This window comes from Sturnus vulgaris, chromosome 6 (genome assembly GCF_052056855.1).
Source record: "Sturnus vulgaris isolate bStuVul1 chromosome 6, bStuVul1.hap1, whole genome shotgun sequence".
Taxonomy (NCBI): domain Eukaryota; kingdom Metazoa; phylum Chordata; class Aves; order Passeriformes; family Sturnidae; genus Sturnus; species Sturnus vulgaris.
Genome location: NC_142248.1, coordinates 23,992,140 through 24,014,253, shown reverse-complemented (window position 1 = coordinate 24,014,253; position 22,114 = coordinate 23,992,140). Strand labels below are relative to the sequence as shown.

The 22,114-nt window shown below is 43.3% G+C and overlaps 1 protein-coding gene across 1 annotated transcript; it reads right to left on the bottom strand.

The window, feature by feature from the left end:
* Positions 1-144: 144 nt before the first annotated feature.
* Positions 145-21,640, bottom strand: PAX9 (paired box 9). Its single transcript, XM_088167307.1, has 5 exons — positions 21,445-21,640; positions 19,899-20,525; positions 17,470-17,612; positions 12,500-12,652; positions 145-3,762 (listed from the first exon to the last, which is right to left on the bottom strand). The coding sequence occupies exons 1-5, from the start codon at positions 21,446-21,448 to the stop codon at positions 3,508-3,510; spliced, it is 1,182 nt and encodes a 393-aa protein (XP_088023433.1). The 5' UTR covers positions 21,449-21,640; the 3' UTR covers positions 145-3,507.
* Between the last annotated feature and the right edge of the window lie 474 nt (positions 21,641-22,114).

Sequence of the window (22,114 nt, the reverse complement as noted above, 5' to 3'; positions counted from 1 at the left end):
ACTTGGCCAAAGAGAAGACACTACTAAGATAATTTCAAAAACTAAAGCAAAATGCTTTATAATTTGTCTTTTATTAATTTAGAGCATTCAAAATATAAAAATAAAATGCTTTAAACATACTGTATATACATATATAGCCTTCGGTTTTACATCCTTTCCAACATGATTTTTTTCAGTTAATATCTGAGCCTGATATCAGATAAAAGGAGAAACATTCAAAAACAGAAAACAGCATGGTATGGGAAAACAAACCTATGAATGTGCCAGCCCAATGCCCCATTACTCCTTGTATAATGTGGGCTGAAATTCAGTTTCACATCAAAGATCTTCTGAACTGGGACCATGCAAACACAGTTCAGTTGAAGGGAGTATTATTAGGCTTCGCTGATTTCTTTGGAAACAGTTAACACTCGGGGAATGAAGTGTAGACTTTTTGATCAAAAAAAATTAAAAATTTAATTCTGCACCCACATATACTGAATAAATCCCAAATGCATTCTTTCACCTCAGTGGGTTCATTCCAGATTTATACCCTTGTACTTGACAGCAGCAGTTAACCCTTATCTCTTATTTTTTAGGAAACAATTCCCTTTTCCTTTTTAATTTAATGTAAAATGGTTTAGAGTTGTGTGGTTAATAAGTGAACATGTTGCAGTTTTCAGTTTACCCGTGAGTATAAGCAGTGAAATAGTCCTTGGGCAAAGGAGTATTCTACATTGTAGGCTTACATTTTAGAAAGAAGTTTGTGAAACTTCACACCCAAAAAATCCACCACAGGCAATTCACCAAGAGCCAAGGTCAGGCACTTTTTGCGCACTCTGAGCAACAGTGTGTGCACGCAGCCCCGCTGGCTTCCCACTCAGGGGTAAGGTATCATGTACAGCAGGCAGATGCACGGAGAGCTGTACCTAAACAAACACAAAACAAAAATGGTTTATGATGGTGTATCCCATGGGAGGAATCATTTACATAATGTCCTGTCCTTAATATGAAAATAATAATGATAATGAAAATAACTGATAGAAGCTAAGGATCTGTCTCTCTGTCTCCCAAAATACACTAATTCCTCATTGGAGTCTCAGGAAAGACAACTTTTATTACAGGAATGACCTCATGTTGCTCAAGGAAATTTGGAAAACTTTTAACACAGGCACACTATGTCACAAGCTTGAGAAGTCTTGAAGTTCGAAAAAGCTGTGCTTTGAAAAGTTTCTCTTCCTTTTTTTTTTTTTGTTTTCTTTTCCCTTTGGTGCCCCTGGTTTGAGTTCTATGGAAAACAATAGGTAGACTCACTCAATAATTCTGTAATCCAGTAGAACAACTAAGTGAAAGCTAAAATCCTCTTGCCAACTTAATCACTTATCTACTTGATCTTTTTCTTATCTTTTTTTTTCCCATTTTATCTTTAGTGAAGGGCTTGTCTAGTATTAAAGTGATTTCTTTTTTATGGTGTTAAGGCTCATCTTATTTCAGCTGTAACAGCATAAAGGCAGAATAACATCCATCATGTCACTAACAGTGTGGCAGAGTGAAAATGCACTTGTGTGCACTTTACCTTTAGTGGTTTCAAAGAAGCATTTTTGAAAAAGTGTTCTGCTTTTTCAAGGGTTTCAGCATCTCATTAAAGCTAAACAGCTGTTGACTACCTTTGAGGCTTAAGAACATGAATCACATCCAAGATCAGATCTTTGTTTCCTTGGGCCAAAATACAATATTTGTGTTCTTTACAGAAATGTAGTTCTGTTAACTCTTTTTTAGTGCAAGAAGCAAAGGTGGCAGCAGCCAGTAGAGTCCATCCATATTTCAGTGGGCATACTGTACATAACATAAATACTGATTACTTCGATTTTTGTGAAAATTTACCCACAGCTGCTTTGGTGACGAAAGCTGGAAATCCACGAGAGCTATATTTTAAGAGGGAGCTGTATTTTACTTTCCGACTGAATTAGTGTTTAATATGGGATGCAGATGGAACAATATATGAAGAATGGTATTTTGTCCTTTTCTTTAACTATGTCTACAGTAATTTAAATTATTGCAAAACACTTTTAAAAATACACAATATATTAATAGTCTATGATGGATATGAAATGTCACACCAGGCTTTTTTCTTTTTCCACATTCATATTCTGAACATACCTACAGCATGGGAAAAGCATAATAATAGTCAGAACTTTATTATTGCCCAAGGAAAACAGGTAAATTTTCAAAAATCAGAATGTTATATCTCTTGGTATTAAAGTTTAAAGCAAAATAACTGGCATGGAGTACTTGCCACTGCATACAGAAATGTAGAAAGGAAATTTGCTAATATTAAATAATATCTCTGTTTGTAGTACCACCACCAGTATACCTATAAGGGGAAAAAATGCTTCAGAACAACAATGTAAACTTTACCAAGAGCCATACTTTACATTCATTAAAGCAGAAATTAAAGACAAGGTCCTCTTTTAAAAATTACAACATAGTCTGGACACAAGTGAGCTGAGGATGATGGTACAATTCTGTTTCTCAGTGGGGTTTTTGACTGATAGGGCTTTTTAAGCATTTCTGCACAGGTTGCACACTAACAGCATTTTCCTCTATGGTTTTCCATTTTGTTCTGGTATTTTCCACCCATTTCTGTTTGTACACTTCATCTTAATGTTATGTTTTATGAATCTGGGAGGCTGGGTATACCTGTTGAAAGTTGCTTAGATAGATTTCTGCCTTTGCCTCTTCTGCCAAAGAGATAATTATTTCATAAGATGTTGAAGCCTCCACTGCAGGCACAAAAACATGACAAAAACCCCCTACCTAAACCTCACCTATCACCCCACCATACAAAGACATAGAAAATAACTAGAAATCATCTTCTTAACTTAAAAAAAAAAAAAAAAAAAGTAAGAAATGTACTGGAAGGTGAAAACAAATGCTGTCAAAAGCCTCTATTTACAAATGGATAAAATCACAAAGATCTTACTACTGCCTGATGATGGCAACATGCCAGAAGAATCTGAAAGCCACCTATTGCCTTCATTCTATATTTGATTACTAAAACCCAATAAAACAACAATTAAGGACCTCTTAATAACAGTGGATTGTATAACGTCATCAATTAAAGGGATGTTCTCTAGGCAATTGGCAAACACTTCCCATTCAGCCACCTTTGCTGATTCAAGGCATAGCAGAATTTTCTGTGGTGATTTTTCTTTATTGATTTTTGCACAAATCTTAGTAACAATTGCACATTTAGAAAGTTCGTGATGATTAAGAATAAATATGTGTGGTTTGACCAGGAGAGAGTGGAACAAGGCTCCAGGAGCCCTTTGAGGGACACGAAGTCTTTAAGAGCACAACACCACACTTCTCTCAGTTTCTGATGTTGTCTTCAGCTCTTTCAATCCCAAAAGCCCCACGGGAGACAAGTCACGAGGAGAAATGCTGAGTGTGGCCAGCGTGAGGAGAGCAGTCCTTGAGCCAGGCTCAGCAGCAAGGAGCCAGCGAGCCCGAGGTGCTCCTGGACCATCAGAGCGCGGAGGCCGTGACGGAGTGGCTGCCCTCCCTGGCTGTCTGCATGCCCTTGAATGCCAGCGAGGCGGGGATGTCACAGCTGTGAGGGGACAGCGGGGTGCCCCCGGCGTGCTGCCAGCCGTGGCTCGCCATGTAGCCGGATGGAGCGGCGCTGTACGTCATGTAAGGTGACACTTGGGCTGGCGTGGCGTAGGGAGGCATGGCTGGTGCGGACACGAAGCTGCTGACGGCTGGGAGGCCATTGGGTGTCTGAAAGGAAAGGGAAAAGAATTTCTAAGAGAGTAAGACACATTGGATCTGGCATAACATAAGCTGCCCTCAGATGCTGCTGGGGCTTTGTACCAAAACTAGGGCCAGCAGGAACACCAAGAGAGAAATCCATAACCATTCCCTTAAATTTCAGGGGCTCAGTGGCCCCTTCTGCTTTGTTTTTAAGACCAGTTACCCTACTGTGATCAGTGGGGCCACCAGCAGATGTTGAGGAACACACAGCAAGAGCAGGACAGGAACTGCTGAGCCCACTGTACACCTGCCTACCTTCCTGTTGTTCATGGGCTCCTAAAAGCCCATGGTTGCACCTAATCACAACACTTGAAAGCTACTGGAGGGATTTGTAATGAGTCTCTCCCTTCTCTCTCACTGAGCACCTTAATGCACTTGGCAATGATTTCCAGAGGTTGGAGTAAATGAACTGCAACATTTACCTGCTTTTCCCAAATTTCGCACAGGGTGTTGGTCGCTGTTGCAAACCCCGCTGGGTAGTGCTGGGTGTGCAGTGGCCACAGCCATCCCAGCAGCAGGAGAGACAGACCCATCCCTGTGCCTCACCTCTCCTGGCCCCAAAGGAGGGTGGGCTCAGCCTGAGCTGCCATGGGCAGGTGTAGGCACAAATCTGAAAGCAACCCTCCCCGGAGTGAAGAGGTAACAGCGGCTGGGGGAGCTGGAACATCTTGAACTTTTTGGTAACTGTTTGTTCAGAGCATGAGTCAGAACTATAGTAGTAGTATTATTGATGGTGTCTTTTAAAAATTTGTTTTCTAGATGCTTGGGATAAAAAATTTGCAAATGTTCTTTGCTCATAGCTTCTCCTGCTTTCAATAGAGCTTCTGTGCACAAAACAATTGCTGGGCTGGGTCCTTTCCTGCAAGCTGTTTTCCTAGGTCCTTCTGTAGGCTGGAGAGAAGGGTTTCTATTTAAATAGAGAAGGGAGAGTCCTTCAGTCAGCTATGGTATGATTTCACAATTAATGACTCCTTATTTAACTAAAAAGTGTTTGGTGGTTTATTTCACACCCATAAATGTTTCTTCAGCACAGCAGGTACAAACCAAGATCATTTATCTTGCTCAAGTTTCAATTTGTGTAGTGTTTGTTTTAGGATTTGGGGTGGCATTTTTTCTCAAAAATGTTTTCTATCTGGGTATGAAAGAGGAGTATTCATTCAGAAAGTCCTGTAGCATCATCACATGGTACAACTGGACCCAAGCTGAACAGTGCAAAGTTAAGAAATTAAACACATTTGTTTCTTCTAAAAATTCACGTTCTTAACATTTCACTTGTTCAATTTCTGCCTGGATTGCACCTTCCTGATTTCCGGTATTTACCCTCATAAAGGGCACTGGCCTATTTTCAGGCTCATGAGTTTCCTATCCATGTAGCTCACAGTTCCACTGTCTAGACTATCCTCTCATTGTTATTTGGGAAACAAAGCAGTAATTCTGCTGAATTCAGTCTATATAAACCTGTACAGAAATCTAAAGCAGCAGGAGACAGCAGTAGGATCCTGGCCACAAGCTTCCAATAGGAATATTAATTAGTACAAACATACAGCTGCAGCAGCAACATAATTGTCATTCAAAATCCGTAAATACTTTGTTGAAGCTGAACTTGCCTTATTCTTTTGAGAATGCAAATATGTGATCTGACCAGTAACTTCTATTACGTACCCCCTGCTATGACTCAGAATTATGCTTTAGCCTCAGCTCTAAATACCAGTGTTTGCAAGAATACTAATTAATACAAACCTGCAAATAACTGCACTGCAAATCAGTACAATTCTTGAACTGCATGGAAAATTATTTCATTGAATTTACTGGAAATAAATAGTGCAGCCCTAAAAATCTGCTTTTCCAATGTGCAAACATAACACAAGAATGAGCATCTCTGTTTTTTGTAACAAGCACCAACAAAAAGCTTTGCACAGGGGTAGTGGAGCCATTGAAGCCAGGTTGTGACACTGGGATATCAAGAGCCACAACCCAAACATACTCTGCACAGAGAAGCACAGAAACCCTGAAGGGGTGGGTGCTGGAAGGAGAAAATATATGGGACAAGTCCCTGAAGTCTCATAGCCATTGAGACAGCACAAACCTTCAGCTTCTAGACCTCAAAAGAGGTTTCTTGGACTCTGTGAATCCTCAGGCTCTCCCACTCCCAAGGAGGCTGGTACCAAGCAGTGGGCTCAAGGCTGTGTCTGGAAGCCTCATTTTAAGTAGGATTCCTCATTATGAGTGCTCATGTTCTGTGAACCCTTAGCTGTGCTTTGGGAAGGATGTTTTAGTAGGTACAGGGTAGATCTGTGCCAGGCAATGTGCCAACAAGGCATCTCCCTCCTAGTCCACCGGTGTTCAAGCCCATGTCCTGGACTCCTGCATCTCCTACAGACAAAGCCACCAGGGGTTCCTTAGCAACCATAAGCAGATGACTTTGCATGATCTGAGGCAAATCTGAGCTCCTGAACACCTCACATTAATGCAGACATTGTTGATAAATATTTTATCAACAGGCTTGCTGATAAATATTTGATCCAATCACACATATATGTTCTGTGGCCTTATGGCACGAAGACTGGACTATAATTTGTGGAGAAGCCCAGGTTTCCTATTGAAGTGTACTGTGTGTCCCACTTGGGTTGTTGTTGATAAAACGATGGAAATTGACTAAAGAGTCACTATTTTCTGTAAAAGCTTAATTTAAAAGAATACCTATACAGATTTATAGCAGCCAGAACAACCCTTTTATGCACACACACACACAGAATTATTCAAAATACAGCTGTGAAAACTGTTGTTTTTATAGTCTGTTCTGAATGTCAGAAAGATCTTGCCCCAACTACTGAGGGCAGGATGTGGAGACAGTTGTGTAGGGACCACCAGCTGCAACCTGTCAGAGGCCACCAATGCTGTCTGTCATCACTGGCTCACTGAATTGGTGAATCATTCTTATTTTTGTTGCACTGCTACAAAGCTTTACCACTCAAAACCATGATTCTGTGGATGCCACAGATGCCCTTAGCCAAGCAGGCAGCACTGGGATGGGTAGGAACTGGCCCAGCACTGAGTACAATTCTGCCTCAGGGGAGGCTTGAGCCATACCCACAAAGCAGTCAGAGGCTTCCTCTGACCTGAATTAAAAGATGAGGGGATAGAGAAAATCTCACTCTATATGATTTAAAACTACGCTTCTTGGAAAAGAAAAAAAAAATAAAACAACCTAATTTTCATCTCTGACTTTCATCTGTGAAAGACTTGACCTAATAGTCTTGACATGAGAGTTTTTACTTCCAAACAGCCGTAGATACAAAGTGTAGGTTATCAGAAGGGTTGAATCTTGTCTGTCAATCTGGCACTTTTTACAAACATGACGTTCACTTAAAATAAATGGAGGGGATTAAATTCCAGGATCCTGTATATACTGGAAGAATAATTCATCCTGCAGTATTTCAATCAGATGAAATGAACACCAGAATCTAAACATTTGTAATTAGTAGTGCAAGAACCCCATGGTTTATGGATTTTTAAAACCCTAAGAATTTGTTTTAAGTGCAGAGGTTCTTCGACCTGGTTTTTAAGTTTTATAAATATTTTTTTTCTTAATTTGAACCATCGTTTTTCAAGGGAAATCTAATTTTTTAAAGCAAACAAACAAACATGTAGTTGTCGCTGAACAAGAACGTCTACTGTGTAAGAGATAACGGTTCCCGTTTGAAAGTGACTACTTTCTGGCTTCTACAAAGATCAGAGACAAACTTTTGCTCTCAATTCCTACTTCTATCAATGTTTTGAGACAACTGATGGAATAAGTATTTCCAAATTTTAGAGCTGCATTTGAAACCTAGAGTACATGACCTCCCACCAACTCAGAAATTCATTTAAACATGTTCTTGCAAAGATACCAGCAAAACAAGAGTAATTGGGTCAGGATCACAAGATGGGTCTGATGCCTTTCAGCTAAGTTGCTGCCAGCAACAGTAAATCGAATATTGAGATGAGAAATCAAAACCAGGGTAGACATAAAGGCTTGCTTTAGGTCACACAAAATGGTACTGCTGGAACAAGCAGACTGCACATATTTTCACCAGTAAAGGAGTTGGTTGAGTAGTTTTAACAGATGGAATCTTTGGTTTTGGTCCCTTTAAATACAATACTAACAAGAGACAACTTTTTTTGTCATTGTTTTCAGGGTGTTTGTGATTTGCCACACAGAGGGAGTGGGTGGATGAAAAGTAAGTCTAGAACCAAGCTAATGTGAGAATGTCATTGGAATAAGTAATTTCCATTAATTGCTTGGACTCTTAAAAGTCAGAGCAATTCTTCCCCAAACCAGAGGTAACCACCACACACACCTTGACATCTGTTTTGGAGGTTATGCTTGTGTAATGTGTTACAGAGCTTCAGCCTCCTCTCTCCATCATGGTAAGAAGACACAAGGGTACAAGCTTTCTGGACAAACTTCCCAGTCAATCCATGTCAGACAAACTACCTGATGCACCTTTGGTTTTTTCTGCCTTGGTCACAGAGAACCAGAGAAATATGCAATATAGATTTCAGCTTCAGTCCTCATGGTAAAAATTCTAATTATATATTGTACTAAATTTATAATATTTCGTTTCATTCCCTTCCCTACTTTTCCTTCTCTGACTTTTACTTGCTAGATATGTGTTCTCTCAGGATCAAAATTAGATCTCCTATGTTCTCTTCCCATGTTGTTTCTTAAATGTTTCAGAAAATTACCCAGAATTGTAACATTCAAAATCACAGACCTGTATTTATGTTAGCTATCATTAATGGCAATAAGGGATCTCATTTCAGTTTTATGTGAATACGAACGAGAAGATTTGGTGCCACAGGTGGATGCCAGTTCAATTTTATGGTCTAACTCTAAAGTGAATGTCCAAAAGAATGCAAATTATTATTTTTATTGCTATTATTTACAATTATTTAAATTACTTGGCCATTGTAATCTAATTGTTACAATATTTAATTAAATAGTTCATGTATTGCATAGACTAAGAATGCAGGCTTTGTAGAAGTATTCTCAATTACTATTAAAAAAAAAATGTTTCTGGAGAAACAGCGTAGCTTTCGAGTTACCTAATTCAGCAGCCCGAATGAGCTGGGACAGTGACTCAGCCCAAAATCCCCCGCTGCAGTCATCAGAAGTTCAGTCTGTGTCATGGCTTAAGGGACACACCTCTGCAGCAGGTATTGAGGCAGGTATTGAGGCAGGTACTGCAGCAGGGCTTGGGGCAGGTACTGCAGAAGGTATTGCAGCAGGGCTTGGGGCAGGTATTGAGGCAGGTACTGGGGCAGGTATTGCAGCAGGTATTGAGGCAGGTATTGGGGCAGGGCTTGGGGCAGGGCTGCCCAACACGGTGGATGCTGGCAGCAGCTTTCTCTGCAGGGACGCTGCCGCAGCTCCACACACACACTGACACCCTCTCGCGCTGGTTTTCAAAATGAAAACCTTCGAACATTTTCTGGAAATGATTAATCTTTTCCAAATGGCCTGAAAACACAGTCACGAAGAAGCTATTGCAGAAATAGTTATTTCTACAGCAAGAAAAACATAGCAGGAAGCAAAATATCTAGTCCTTCAATCAGAAGAGCAAATTAGCATAAAAATCCAGAGGATATCTCATTTTAGGGACATGCACATAATTAGTAAAAACGATTATGACAAGACGAGGAGCAATCAAACACGAACTGCAAACATCAAGGAAGCAAATATGCTAAATCTCCCTTTATAATTGGAGGTTAAATATGATTTATAAATCAAGCCAACATATGGGATCCCAAGGGAAGAGTAAACAAATTTTCCAAGTAAAACAGGAGCAGCAGGCCTGTGATAGAAGTATCATTTAGGAAAATGGCATTACTAAATAATCTAAGTAATAAAAATGGAGTTTTTTAGTTTTAAAATTGATAAACTTAAGCAATATTTTTATAGAAATTGTAGTTTCTAAATTAGAGCTAAATTCTGAAGCTGCAATTCAGTGCTACAGCATCAACATGAAAAATTACGTGATACCACAAATGTTCATTCAGATCAGCGTTCCACTAAAATTAATGTGCCTACACAGGTAAGTCACAATTACCTAAAGAAGAAGGGTTACAAAAGTGAACACTGAGTAAATTTCCCCAGTTTATGATAATGGATCTTATTAAAAATACTTTTAAGAAAAAATGAGATAAAATTGCTAAGGTGTATCTGAATAATCAAGCCAGGGTCAATCCAAATAACCTAGACAGAGTTAATTCTGCAAATCACAGTTTGCTTTTTATAGTGCTGGAAAATATTCTTGCAAAAATATTTTCGTATTAGACTAAATATCCATATTCTTAGATTAATGAACTTATTTTAATGAACATATTCCTGATTTGATTTTCTATTAATTTCACAGCAATCAGCAGAGAATAAGACTGAAAAATTAGAACACTGACATTAAATAACTTTGATATACAAAAAAATCTTAAACAGAAGAGGCAATATTTTGTACATAGGATATTAATTTGGTATAACATTATAAAATATAATATTTACCTTTATTTTCAAGAAAGAGTGAACAGTGATAATACATTGGAATTGATAAATTTTTAAAAATAATGCATGGACAAGGGGCTTACAGCTGCTCTGTTGCCCAGGTGAACTGAGTTGATTTCCAGAAGACTGTGATTTGAAAAAGGGCAAGAGACCTTTCAAGAATGGAGAATTACACTATTTCTCTTTCACTGTAAGTTGTACAAAGCAATGCTAGTATTCTAGTTGAAATCACAATTAAAACGGACTTATTCACAGGTTGGAGTGCTCTAAGATTTCAAACATAGTTAGCTACTCAATCCTACTCATTATCTCTTAAAAATATGAGATTTTCATTACAGCTATTTCTCCCATTATTAAATTCAATGCCCAACAATGTACTGCATAAGAAAATCACACTACTTCCTTCTAAATTAAAGTGCAGTCCTTTCATAATGAGCAGATCCCATTCCCTGTGTTTAACGTGCTTTTTTATTAAAGTTGTTTCCTTTACTTACAGCCATCCCCAGCTGCAGTGAATAACACAGAAATCAGATAATATCAATTGAATGTTTTAACTGTAGTTGAGATATGCATCAAGATCATTCTAAATTATATTTTCTTATCCAGTTTTAAATCTCAGTCTCTTCAGGGAAAAAAAAAATCCCAGTTTTGGAAATAGTAATAGTAACTTGAATTTACACACCATCACCAATTCTTTCCTGAAGGAGCCAGGGGCATTTTATGTCTTTTCCAAAGCAAACTACAGCAGAAACAAAAGAAAAGAAAGGGAAAAAAGCTGGGGGGGAGAGGAGGGGAAGATAAAAAGGAAAAAGACACCACTCATTCTCTGACACTGAGTAATCTACTACAAAAACAACAGAGGAAACAGAGGTAGGAGAAAAAGGCATGGTGGATAAAAGAAAGACAGAGGTTGCTGTAAAACCCAAGCACATTCTGAGGGAAAAGCAGAGAGCAAGGTTTTCTTCAGAAGCACGATGTGTTTAGACAGCTTTCACAGTGAAATGAGATCTACCACGGCACACCAAGCACACACTAGTATGTCCACCTAAATGTCTCCAAATGCAGATTACAGTTCAAGGTATGCACTATCATTGAATGGTTGCTTCCCTTTCATACACCAGTTAAGAAGGATGATATAAATCCAAGTCACTGCCTTTCCAATGAAGACACTGGATCTTGGGGTACGTCCTACTATTTAACAAACTTCACAACCAGAATATGTCAAATTGGGATGAGCAAAAATTCTGCCTGCTGTAAGCACAAAGCTTGGTTCTGATGACAAAAAAACAAGTCTTCCCTAGACAGATATACTGGGCTTATGAGGACAATAGGAAAGCACAGAAAAAAAAAACCCGTGTCACATAAGCAAACTCCTTTGAGTTGGAATTAACAACAGATTCCCATAGTTTTGCACAATAATTCCCCCTTGGTATTTTGGCAAAATCTGGAATTGGGCAGGGCACACATGGACACTAAACAAGCAAATACACTGGAAGAAATAAACATTTGTTCTTTTCTAGGCTGTTGGTTAATACCATAATGTATTACTGAAAGGTTCTATGAAAAGTGCCTTCTTAATATTATATACTTAGCAATACATTGTAATTTCAAGATGCTGTTATTTAAATGAAGCTGAGGGATGAGACTTATGGACACAGACATTTCAAAGGGATTCTTGATATTTAAAAGCTAGGCAAATATGGGGTCAAACTGGTAAAGTCCCTACCTTGTTCTCTTCAGGGACAGCCAAAACAACAGTCTCCTATATCTAACAAATCTCTGATGCTGCAGAGGCAGTTACTGGGAAGTTGGTTCACTAGGAAAGATGAATCCACAACCCATCAATTGTTGAATGTCTATGGTTGTTATGATTAGGTGTGTGGGCAATTCTTAAAAGCTGATAAATTGCCACAGCAAACAAATTCAAACACACTATACAGTCTTTATATGCTTCCCAATCTACTGCAAGAACCAAGACTGAGCAAGTCAAATCACATTTAATATCTCTGCTCCTGGCACTCTGCTCCCTGGCCATGATAGGTATCTCCCATCACTCCCACTTTACAGTCCCTGGTCCTGTTTGTCATGTTTGTCCTGGTGGGTTGGGGTCCTTTGAGCAGAAGGTGCTTAGAGTGCAGTTTGAGTGTCATCATACCATTCACTCACCTCTCTGACTTTCTTTATTAGTTTCATCCGGGTGGAATGCCCTGAAGCCATGTGGGTTGGTGGACAGGGCACTGTGTTTTGGCCGTGGAAGCAGGTGGCCAGTAAGAGGCAGGTCTCACAAATGGGGTTCGAATTGGGTGCCATCCAGATCACCTGGGAAGGAATCGGGTGCATGTAGTGGGATCAGCTCATCCCCCTCACCCACAACATGCAATGACAAGGATGCCTAGACCTTGAGCAGGCTTAGTGGCAATATTTTGATAGCAGGCCTGGTCTGGAGATCCTAGTGGGAGTGACACAGAACCAGACAGTCTCCAAGGCAAGGTCTGAGCCCCTGCACCAGACTCTGCTAACAATGCTGCTGGATACTACGGCAAGAAAGCAAATAGACACCTCTCCTTCACAGCTTCACCCCCCTCTCCTGCCTGGGTATGACTGAGAAGCAGTAGGTCCAGACCTCTGTCATTGATGGATTTTGCACAGATCCATACCGGGAATCCAACTGCTTGGATCCCGCTTATAAGATGACAAATAAGTAATTTGCAAATTAATTTTTTCAGTAAAGCGTGTGTGTAGGAGGACCTTGTAATTTGCCATAATATTTAAGGCTACGTTTTAATGTTCTCCCCAAAGAAGTTATCCTGTGTTGTGGGTTCTAAGCACTGCAGATACAGCTATGCACGGCCACCAAATATACAGTTCAGTATTCATCTACAAATGAAAGATCAGGAACTAAATGTTTACATTACCTATATTTTCTCTGCAAGTAATTGTCCAGAATTGCACCTACATTTGTAATCACTTGCCCTAAACTGCAGCCTTGCCCTTACGTGCTTGCAGCACACAGAGCTCACGGCCCCTGGCCAGAATGCAGCCCAAGGACGGGGAGTGATGTCCCAGCAATGCTGGAAACCCAAGCCCCTAGCAGCTGATGAAGTTCAGCTGAGACAGACCTGAGGCAGCTGCTGCTTAGAGGTTTGGCCAGCATGTCAGAGGAAGACTTGACTCAAACTCTGTTCACAAGCCCCTGTGACTTAGGAGGAGTGTTTCTGCAGCTCCAGTAGGTTTGGGATTAGGCTCCAAACAGCATACCACTTCCAGGAGCGAGCTTGCTCTTAGACCCCCCCAGTTACAAGCTTTTTCCCATTAATGAGTATCAGCTCCCTTTGGCAATATGCACATCTGCTTCCTGCAATGCACACAGAAAGTCATTCTGGAAAGAAATTATTTCCAAGTTCTTTGCCTCTCAGCAAATCATACAGACACATGTCAGGTCTTCTTCACTCTCATACATGTGTAAATACAGACCACAATTTTTTTTTTCACTTTGAACATCCATGATGTTAGTCCAGCAAGTCACAAGCATCAGATGTCTGAGATCTGCATTTTAAATACAATACATGTTTATTAAGTGTTTTGATTTCAAACGCAGGTTACAAATGTGTTCATATTGCAGTCATTTCAGCTATTTTTTTCTTAATGCAGTAGTCAGTATAAGAAAATACTCAGAATATTCTTCCTTTGTAACAACAGCATAATTATCTGTAGAAGCATCTGAACACCACACAGAATGTGCCTCTCTGCATAAATAATGCAATATAACTGACCTCTGTATGAAATGTGTACAACAAAAAACTGTCAAGCTCTTGGAAAAACCTGTTTTCTTTTTCAGTTTCTCTAATTCACAGTCACTCTGTTTGAAAGCCATATGACAAATCTGTGAGTGTGATACACCAAGGAAATTATGCAATTGCTTACGTATAAATGACAACCTGGGACATCAGGTAATTAAACCTGAATAGAAACTTGACAAGGCATCTTTTGGTTTCCTGTGGAATGCTTTGTACAGAATCACAGCCAGGCTGAGCTTTCAACTCCCAAAACCCAAATATGAACAACATTGCAAACAAAAGCCTCAGGAAATCCAGAATACATAAAATGAAAAATGTTCTACATCCAGAGATTCAGTTTCATGTTAAACTAGTGTGACTGCATATTGTCAAGGCAAAAATGTGAAGACTTATTGCCTTTTTTGTGGGTGAATTCCCACTAATGTGTGGCACAAGGGCTGAAATATAGCCATTGAAACTGATTGGAGAGATCGCCCTTGGCTGCTGTCTGACAAGTCTGGGATGTCAATAAGAGTTTTGTCTACAAAAAGCCTACAGTATCCCGTCTCTTAAAACAAATGTATATCATTTAAAAGAAGTGATCAAATAAATATATTTCAAAAGTACACAAGATCTTGCTCTTTGGTCTCAATTTTTCTGGTCTTTCTCACACAGAGGGATTTTTCCAGGGGATTTCTTGAGAAGGAAAATATTATCTTCCGTGATTAAGGCTGGGGAGCAAGTCCTTCACTTGCCTAGTAGTTATGGAGCTATTTGCAAGCTAAGGACAGGTGAACTTTGGATGTTGGTGATGCTTAAATATGTAAATGATATTCATTGGAAAATGCAGAATTACCTATCACTCACACAAAATCCATTGTTAATATGCTTCAGAGCACATTTCCTCTGCTCCTGTGGTGAAATTGAGAAGCCTAAGTTAAACATCCAGACTTGATTCCCTCCTCTTGTAGGCACCTCTGATTTTGATAATACAGACATAAATCTGGAATATCACAAAACAATCACTTCTCTGGGGGAACTCTGATGTCTGCCTCCTTAAGACCCTTAAGAATATTTGTAATGAGCTTTGCCCAAAAGAGATAGGGAAATAGCATTTACCCCAAAGTACAAAGTCAGAGCCTACTTCACTGCAGTCCTTCTAGCATATTGAGTATGTTTGAGAGTCCCATTTTCCCACCAGATACCCCCTGCTAAATTCACAAATGAACCAACATTCTCTCATGTCCCCTGCCCATCTCTTTACACCCAAACAGTACACATTGCAAGAGACCATGGATCCCACGATGTCAGAGAATTTTGTAAGTCTTTACTGTCACAGGCTGTCACTCCAGACTCACTGCACTTCAGCGAAAAGACAGTAAGTTGGTGCTATGTGCAACAGGAATTTGGTTCATAAACTTCACACTGTCTGGAATAAATATTTTGGCAAAAGAAATGTGGCAAAAAACTGCAAATAAGCACATTTTCCCATCCTTATTTAGCATGATTTTTTAAAACTCATTCTAAATTAGCAAGGCAGTGAACTCGGAACAGACAAAGCAATTAATGCACATTCAAATTAATTATCTGGGTAACAATTCTGAATACAATATGAACAGACAGGTCTATGTGTTAGAACTTTCCAAAGCCAAATTCTGTTTACCTATATTATTACAGAGAAGAAGCCGGGAAGAACCTCCTCTATATTTCCTTTAGAGAGCGGGGTTCTGAATATGGCTTTTCTGCCCTTTGAAACTCTCTGGACAATTTATTTGGATAAATGAATTCCATTTTATTAATAGTAATTTCCTCAAATTTTGAATAGAGCACTATGTTTAAATAACATTTATCAGGTGACCTTTCGGGTTGAACAAAACTTTAAAGTAAAACTGGTATTGACAATAGAACAGTGATATATTATGAAGATGAAATCATAAATATTGAAAGTAAAAAAAAGAAAAAAAAATGAAAAAGTAAAAAATAGTTTCTAAATCAGCATTGAAAATAACCCAATTTATAAAACACTGTTTCTCAACACGCCTGTTGAAGTAAATGAGAGCCATCAGAGGCCATGGTTTATAGCCTATGAACAAGACCCTGTGAATATTTCAGCAGGATTGTGTGCAGAGGGCCCAGCCTGGAACCTAAGACAATGAAGCTACAGTACAGCTGCTCTTACAGAATAGTGACAAGCTATATCTATTATTTTTTAGCAAGACGGTTGATGCTTATTTTAGTCTTTACAGAAAATTTTAGAAGAGGTAGTAACACTAAATCTAAGTCTAGTTCTATCTTTAACCATACAATCATGGCTTACACTATAGCACACATTATTTGTGATATGAAATGAACATAATAAAAATGGGATAATAGAAAAACAAAACAAATAGGGCAGTATTGAGGGTGGTGTATTGTTTAAAAGGCAATATACGTAATGAAGTAGCTGTACGCTGTCGGGATCTACAGTATTTCCCGTTCTTTGCAAGTATTCCCGCAGTTTGTGCTCCGCATCTTGAATGTGAAACTCTGATTCAGCTACTCTCACCACCAAACACGAGCTACAAAAGCGTCCTCTACATGGATCTAAAACTAGACACAGAACTCAGAAAATATGTCCAAAAGCTCTGTCTTTGAACGGAAAAAATGCTAAACAGTGACTGTGGGTTTTCTTCGACTTGGTTCTAAGTACAACAAATGCGCGACCAGCAAGTCAGTGTGTCTGAGAGACCTCTGATGCTTTTTGAAATGTTTCCACCACACGGAAAAAATGTTTTCAAATCTTGTGCTTTCCCAATGAGTAACAGTTGAGCCTTTTATAGCTTTTCTCCTGGCATGGGACTTGATTAGCAAGTACAAAGATTTAGACAGAGATTTATTAAGTAACAGTTATATTGTGTTGTAATTAAAACGTAGGAAATTCGCCGTCTACTTAAGCGTTTAAAAATGCTTAATGTAGGAAGCAATTACACCTCATTTTCAAATTATTCCCCTGACTACAGAGCACGCTGCGGACGGAGTAAAACGCGGCTGTAGGGGCGGAGGCGGCGGCGGGACGCGCCCGCTGGCCCGGCCGGGGCGGGGGTCGGTGGCGGCGGGTCCCGCTGGGCGGGGGCAGCCCCGGCCCGGGTGCGATCGCTGCCGCCCCGCCGGCAGCACGGCGGGATGGGGTGCTGGGCTCCGCGGCGGCCAGGCCGGGGGAGGGAGCGGAGAGAGGAGCGGAGAGAGCCAGGCTTTTTCCCGCCCGTCTTTGCAAACCAAAACCGAGGGAAATCCTGCACCGGCTCCAAACCGAGGACGGTAGCCCGAAGCCGAGCTCAGGAGCCCTGTGCATCACGGCCCGCCCCCCACCTCTCTCTTTACCTGGCTGTACTTGGCCTCCTGCTCAAGGGAGCTCTTCTCCATCCCGTTCACGGCATGCTGGGCCGACGGGTGGAAGCTGTTTCGGCCCAAGCTGCTCCATTCCTCCACCTTAGGGCTGGGGTAAGGCGAAGTGTCATTCACTGCTGGAAAGCAAAGGAGCGGGAGAGGGGGAGTTAGAGGCAAAGGTTGGGATTCGGAGATGGAGGTGGCTTTGCTTCGGGATGGAGACGTCTCCCTCTCCCCATGGGAGGCAGTCTGTGGGGCAGAGCTAAGGGGAAGCCGGTCCCCCGCCCGCCACACCTCGCTGAAGCTCCCGGAAGCTCCTTGAGAGGGTGATTCGTGGGCAGAAGGGAGTCGGCTCCCTCTCTCCGTGGAATCTGTGACAGAAATCTGCAACCGAGCCCAGGGCTGGCTGGCTCGCCCGTCCCCACGTCCCCGCAGTTGCGGGACGGGGCCGCCGCCCGGCACTTGTCCCCCAGGATCTCCTACGGCTATCTCCTATGGGTGTGTATTTGTGAGTCAGAGGAGAAACGATACCCCGTGTTATGAACAGACCTGACACGCCTGCAGAAACTGGGCTCCACTTTTTGGGAGAGAATGAAAACGAAACACAAAAGTAAATAAATAAATATATCTTTTTGAATGGGGAAATAAAAGGAGGAAGATAAAAAAACGGGGAGGAAAAGAGATAACAGTGCTATTATTTACACGCCTATCAGCCGCGCCATGGGCATACCGGGATGTTTTGCAAGCGGATAAATTCCTCGAGCGGCCAAATTCCCGCACCGTGGGGCCAGGGAAGAGCCCTGCCCCGAACCCCCCGCCCGGCAGCACCGGAGTCGCCGTGGGAGGGGGCTTTGCTGCGACATCACCTCGCTCGGCCCCTCGCCGTGCTGGGAAAAGGCACAAATCTGAAGTTGTCTTAAGAAATTGAGCTCCCTCGGTGAGCGCCCTTTTCTGCTGATCTCACACTTTCCCATGAATAGGGGCTTCCTTTCCGTGTCAGCAAGGTCAGTTTACCCTATAAATCAAGGGCGAACAGCCCCCATCTGCGGCACCGGCCACTCCGCAGCCCCGACCCTCTGACGGGAAGGGGAGGGGGGGAGATTTCACACTGCAGAAAGATGTGTGCCGCTGCGGGGGCTGAGGGAGACCGGGCAGATTCCGCGGCACCCGGCAGCACCGTCAGAGGCCTGCCTGCCAATGTGGTGTTAATAAAGGAGGAACTCACAAAAAAACCCAACAAAACAAAACCGAAAACAAAAAAAGCCTAAATTTTTCATGTGATTGCAATGTTCTCATTCTTTTTAGTGTTCATTGCCGACACTACCTCCAGATTGCCTCAGAGATGTCCAGGCATCTGTTTATTAAAGTCTACTCAGAAAAAAGCACATTTGTTTGTGCCGCTGAGGAGGAGGAGGATAAAGTTTATATCATGAAGGGCAAAGAAGAACAAACTTACAATTTTTTGCATGTATACATATAAATAAAACATACTTGTGCGTGCGTGTGTGTTGTTTGAAAAAAAAAAAAAAGATCACCTTTCTGATGAAATAAGAAGAAAATTATTCTGCAATACCTAAAAGATCATTTTGCATCATTTGAAATGCTGCTAGAACTGGATTGCTGCTGTTTAAAAGGCAATGAAAACAGAGATCACAACTCCCACCTCTCCACTAATACTGAGAGAAGAATGGGACACTGAGATAGCTATAGGCAAAGGTTATTTTGGATTGTTGTTTTCAGTGACACTTTGAGTAGCGCTTTCGCTGTTAGTTCACTGGCAGAGACTGAAATGGAAAAAATGTCCCTTGCTAGCGAGCGGCCGGGAGACGCGACGCAGTTTCCAGGCGGAGAAACACAAAGAATGTGAAAGGGATAAAAGAGGCAAAACTTGGGCCTTTGGTTTTCCTAGACTACCGCTTCGGAGGAAAATACAGCATCAGAATGAAAGCAATTAGATGACATTTGAACTTCCTGCCGAAGCAAATTTGGCCTGATTGCGAAAACTACAGAAAATTGACTTCTCAGTAACGTCAAGGCAGCGCCCGTGACCGGAGTGCGACAGGGAGCCTCGGTAGGGATCAGGACAGGGACCGAGCGCGTCCTGGTGCCGCCGCACCCCGGGCCTCTCCCTCCGGCCGAGATCGCCACTTCCCGGGCCAGAGAGACGGAGGTGACGGCCGATGAGTCCTGTTTGCTGGTCCGCCTGCAGCCCACCCAGGCCCTTCGGTCTGCCCACGTTCCGAGACGCATCCTCCAGCAAGCTCACTGCCCGGCCCCTGCTGGGGAAAACGCGAGGGGTTTCCCAAATCAAACAACGAAACCACCTTCCGACCCTCGGAGAGGAAAGAACCCAGGAGCAGGGGACCGAACCCCTCTGGCTCTGTTTGGTGACTCTGTGGCCCCGGCTCCCCCCGACTCCTCACCTTGGTCTGTGATGGACCGGATCCCCAGGATGTCCGTCACCGAGTGAGAGGACGGCCACGTCCTGGGCATGGCCATGGTGCTGGGGATTGCCGGCACCCCTGGAGGGGTGGACACCTTGGCTCCTGCAGCAGCGATGGGGCTGGGATAGGGGTAGATGTGGTTGTAGGGCAGAGCGGGCTGTGGGGGCGGCTGGTGCTGCTTGTAAGACTCGTAGTGACTCTGCTGAGACAGGTTCCCAATTTTGTTCCGGAGGATGCGGCTGATGGAGCTGACCGACGGCACGTTGTACTTGTCACACACGCCATCGGCCAGCAGGCGATCCCGGATCTCCCAGGCGAAGATGCCCGGATCCCTTTGTTTGTAGGTCCGGATATGTTTAACCACCGTAGGAGTGGTGACCCGAGGCTTGCTGCCGCCGATAGCCCCCGGTAGGATGGAGCCGGTCTCGTTGTAGCGAGCCAGGATTTTGCTGACACAGCCGTGAGAAACGCGGAGCTGCCGGCTGATGTCACACGGCCTGATACCTAATTGCGCCAGTTCCACAATCCGCAGCCTGATGGCATTGGGCAGGGGTCTCCCGTTGACAAACACCCCCCCGAGCTGGTTCACTTCCCCGAAGGCAGGTTCTGCAAGCAAATGCACAAACACAGCCGTCGGACACGGCGGACGGCACAGAAGGGGGCGTCTGAGTCTGAGCTGCTCCTCATCACAGACAGATGTCACAGACAGGGATCCCCCCATCCCCGGTCACTCCACGCACGCTTCTTTATAATCGCGGGATGCCCCCGAGACTGAAGGAAGGAAAGGGGGGAGTGAGGAAAACAAGTGAGAGGGTAAAAAAAAAAAAAAAAAAAAAAAGAGAGAGAGCGAGAAATAAAAAAGAAAAGAGAGAAAGAAAGAAAATCTGTGGCAACAAATGTCGGGGCCCTCCGGACCCAGACTGTGCATCAAGCATATTCCCAAAAATAAGCACATTCCAGAGATGAAAAATGAGATCGCCCCAACAGACAAGTCAGCTTTATTGCCACAGGAAAAAGGAACGCGAAGAAAACAAAAAGAAAAGAAAAACATCTTCTAAGACGTGGGGGAGGGGGAGGAAGGAGAAGTAGTTGAGGAAATTCTTTTACATCTTGGGAGAGACGAGGGCAGCGCGGTGCTTCTGAGTCGGGACTAACTTTTTAAAGACCGTTCCTGGTGCTGTTAGCGCCTTTCGCTTAACAGCACGATTACTCTGGGCTGTAAAACAAGCGTGTTAAAATGTTAACTGCTACGATCGGTGTCAGGAATAATATACAACGTGTCACGGGCTCCAGCCATCCGCTCGGCTGCGATCCTGCCTCGCACTCGCCTAATAACAGTAATAACAAGCCGACTAGTCATTAGCTCTCTCTCTCTCCCCTGCTCCTGACCCTCAACATGTTCTTACAACTTGTAGGAACACGAGCAAAGTCAACAAGGGAGCCGTGGCGGTGGCAGATGACTGCGCACGGGTGCTCCCCCTCTCTTGACAGCACTTGAACCCTCCTGCGGCTCCCGGCCACTTACCCATTCCTCTGAGCGGGGCACCTCGAGGCCGGCCCTAAATCCCAACGGATCCCTATGCCCGGGAACCGACTCCCGTCCTCCTGCGCTCCTGGCCGCACTAGCCCCGAGCCTCTCTGATCTCCGCTGAGAAGGGAACAGTAGCGTGAGGAAGAAAAGAACTACAAGGAAATCTACATCTCGACGAGAGAGCCTTGACTTGTGCATTTCAACCTCAGGACAGCGTGGGCAGGGCCGGGCTGGGCAGGGCCCGTGGCCCACCGCCCCTCCGAGCCCGCCCCTGGGGCGGCCCCACCGCCCAGCCGCCCTCCCAGTGGCCAGGGGAGATGACGGACAGCGCGGCTGCGGCGGCCCTTCCGCTCCCGCGCAGCGCTCCGCACCTGGGCCCGCCGCTCCGGGACGGCGGCTCCGCACCTGCGGCGGTGAGTTGCGCGGGAAGCGCCGCCGGCGTCGGGGCGGTGCTGAGCGGGGCTGGTGCTGTGGCCGGGCACTGCTCGGCCGGCGGGGGCCGGGGCATCGGCAGGCAGATCCGCGGGGCCGGGGCACGGCTCGGCGGGCAACGCAGCGCCACCCTTTCTGGCTCTTTTCCGGGAGTATGCAGCCGGAGAGGAGACTTCGAGCCTGGCAGAGCTGTTCCCCCTTTCCCCGAATGAAGCAGAGCAATGCCTTGGCA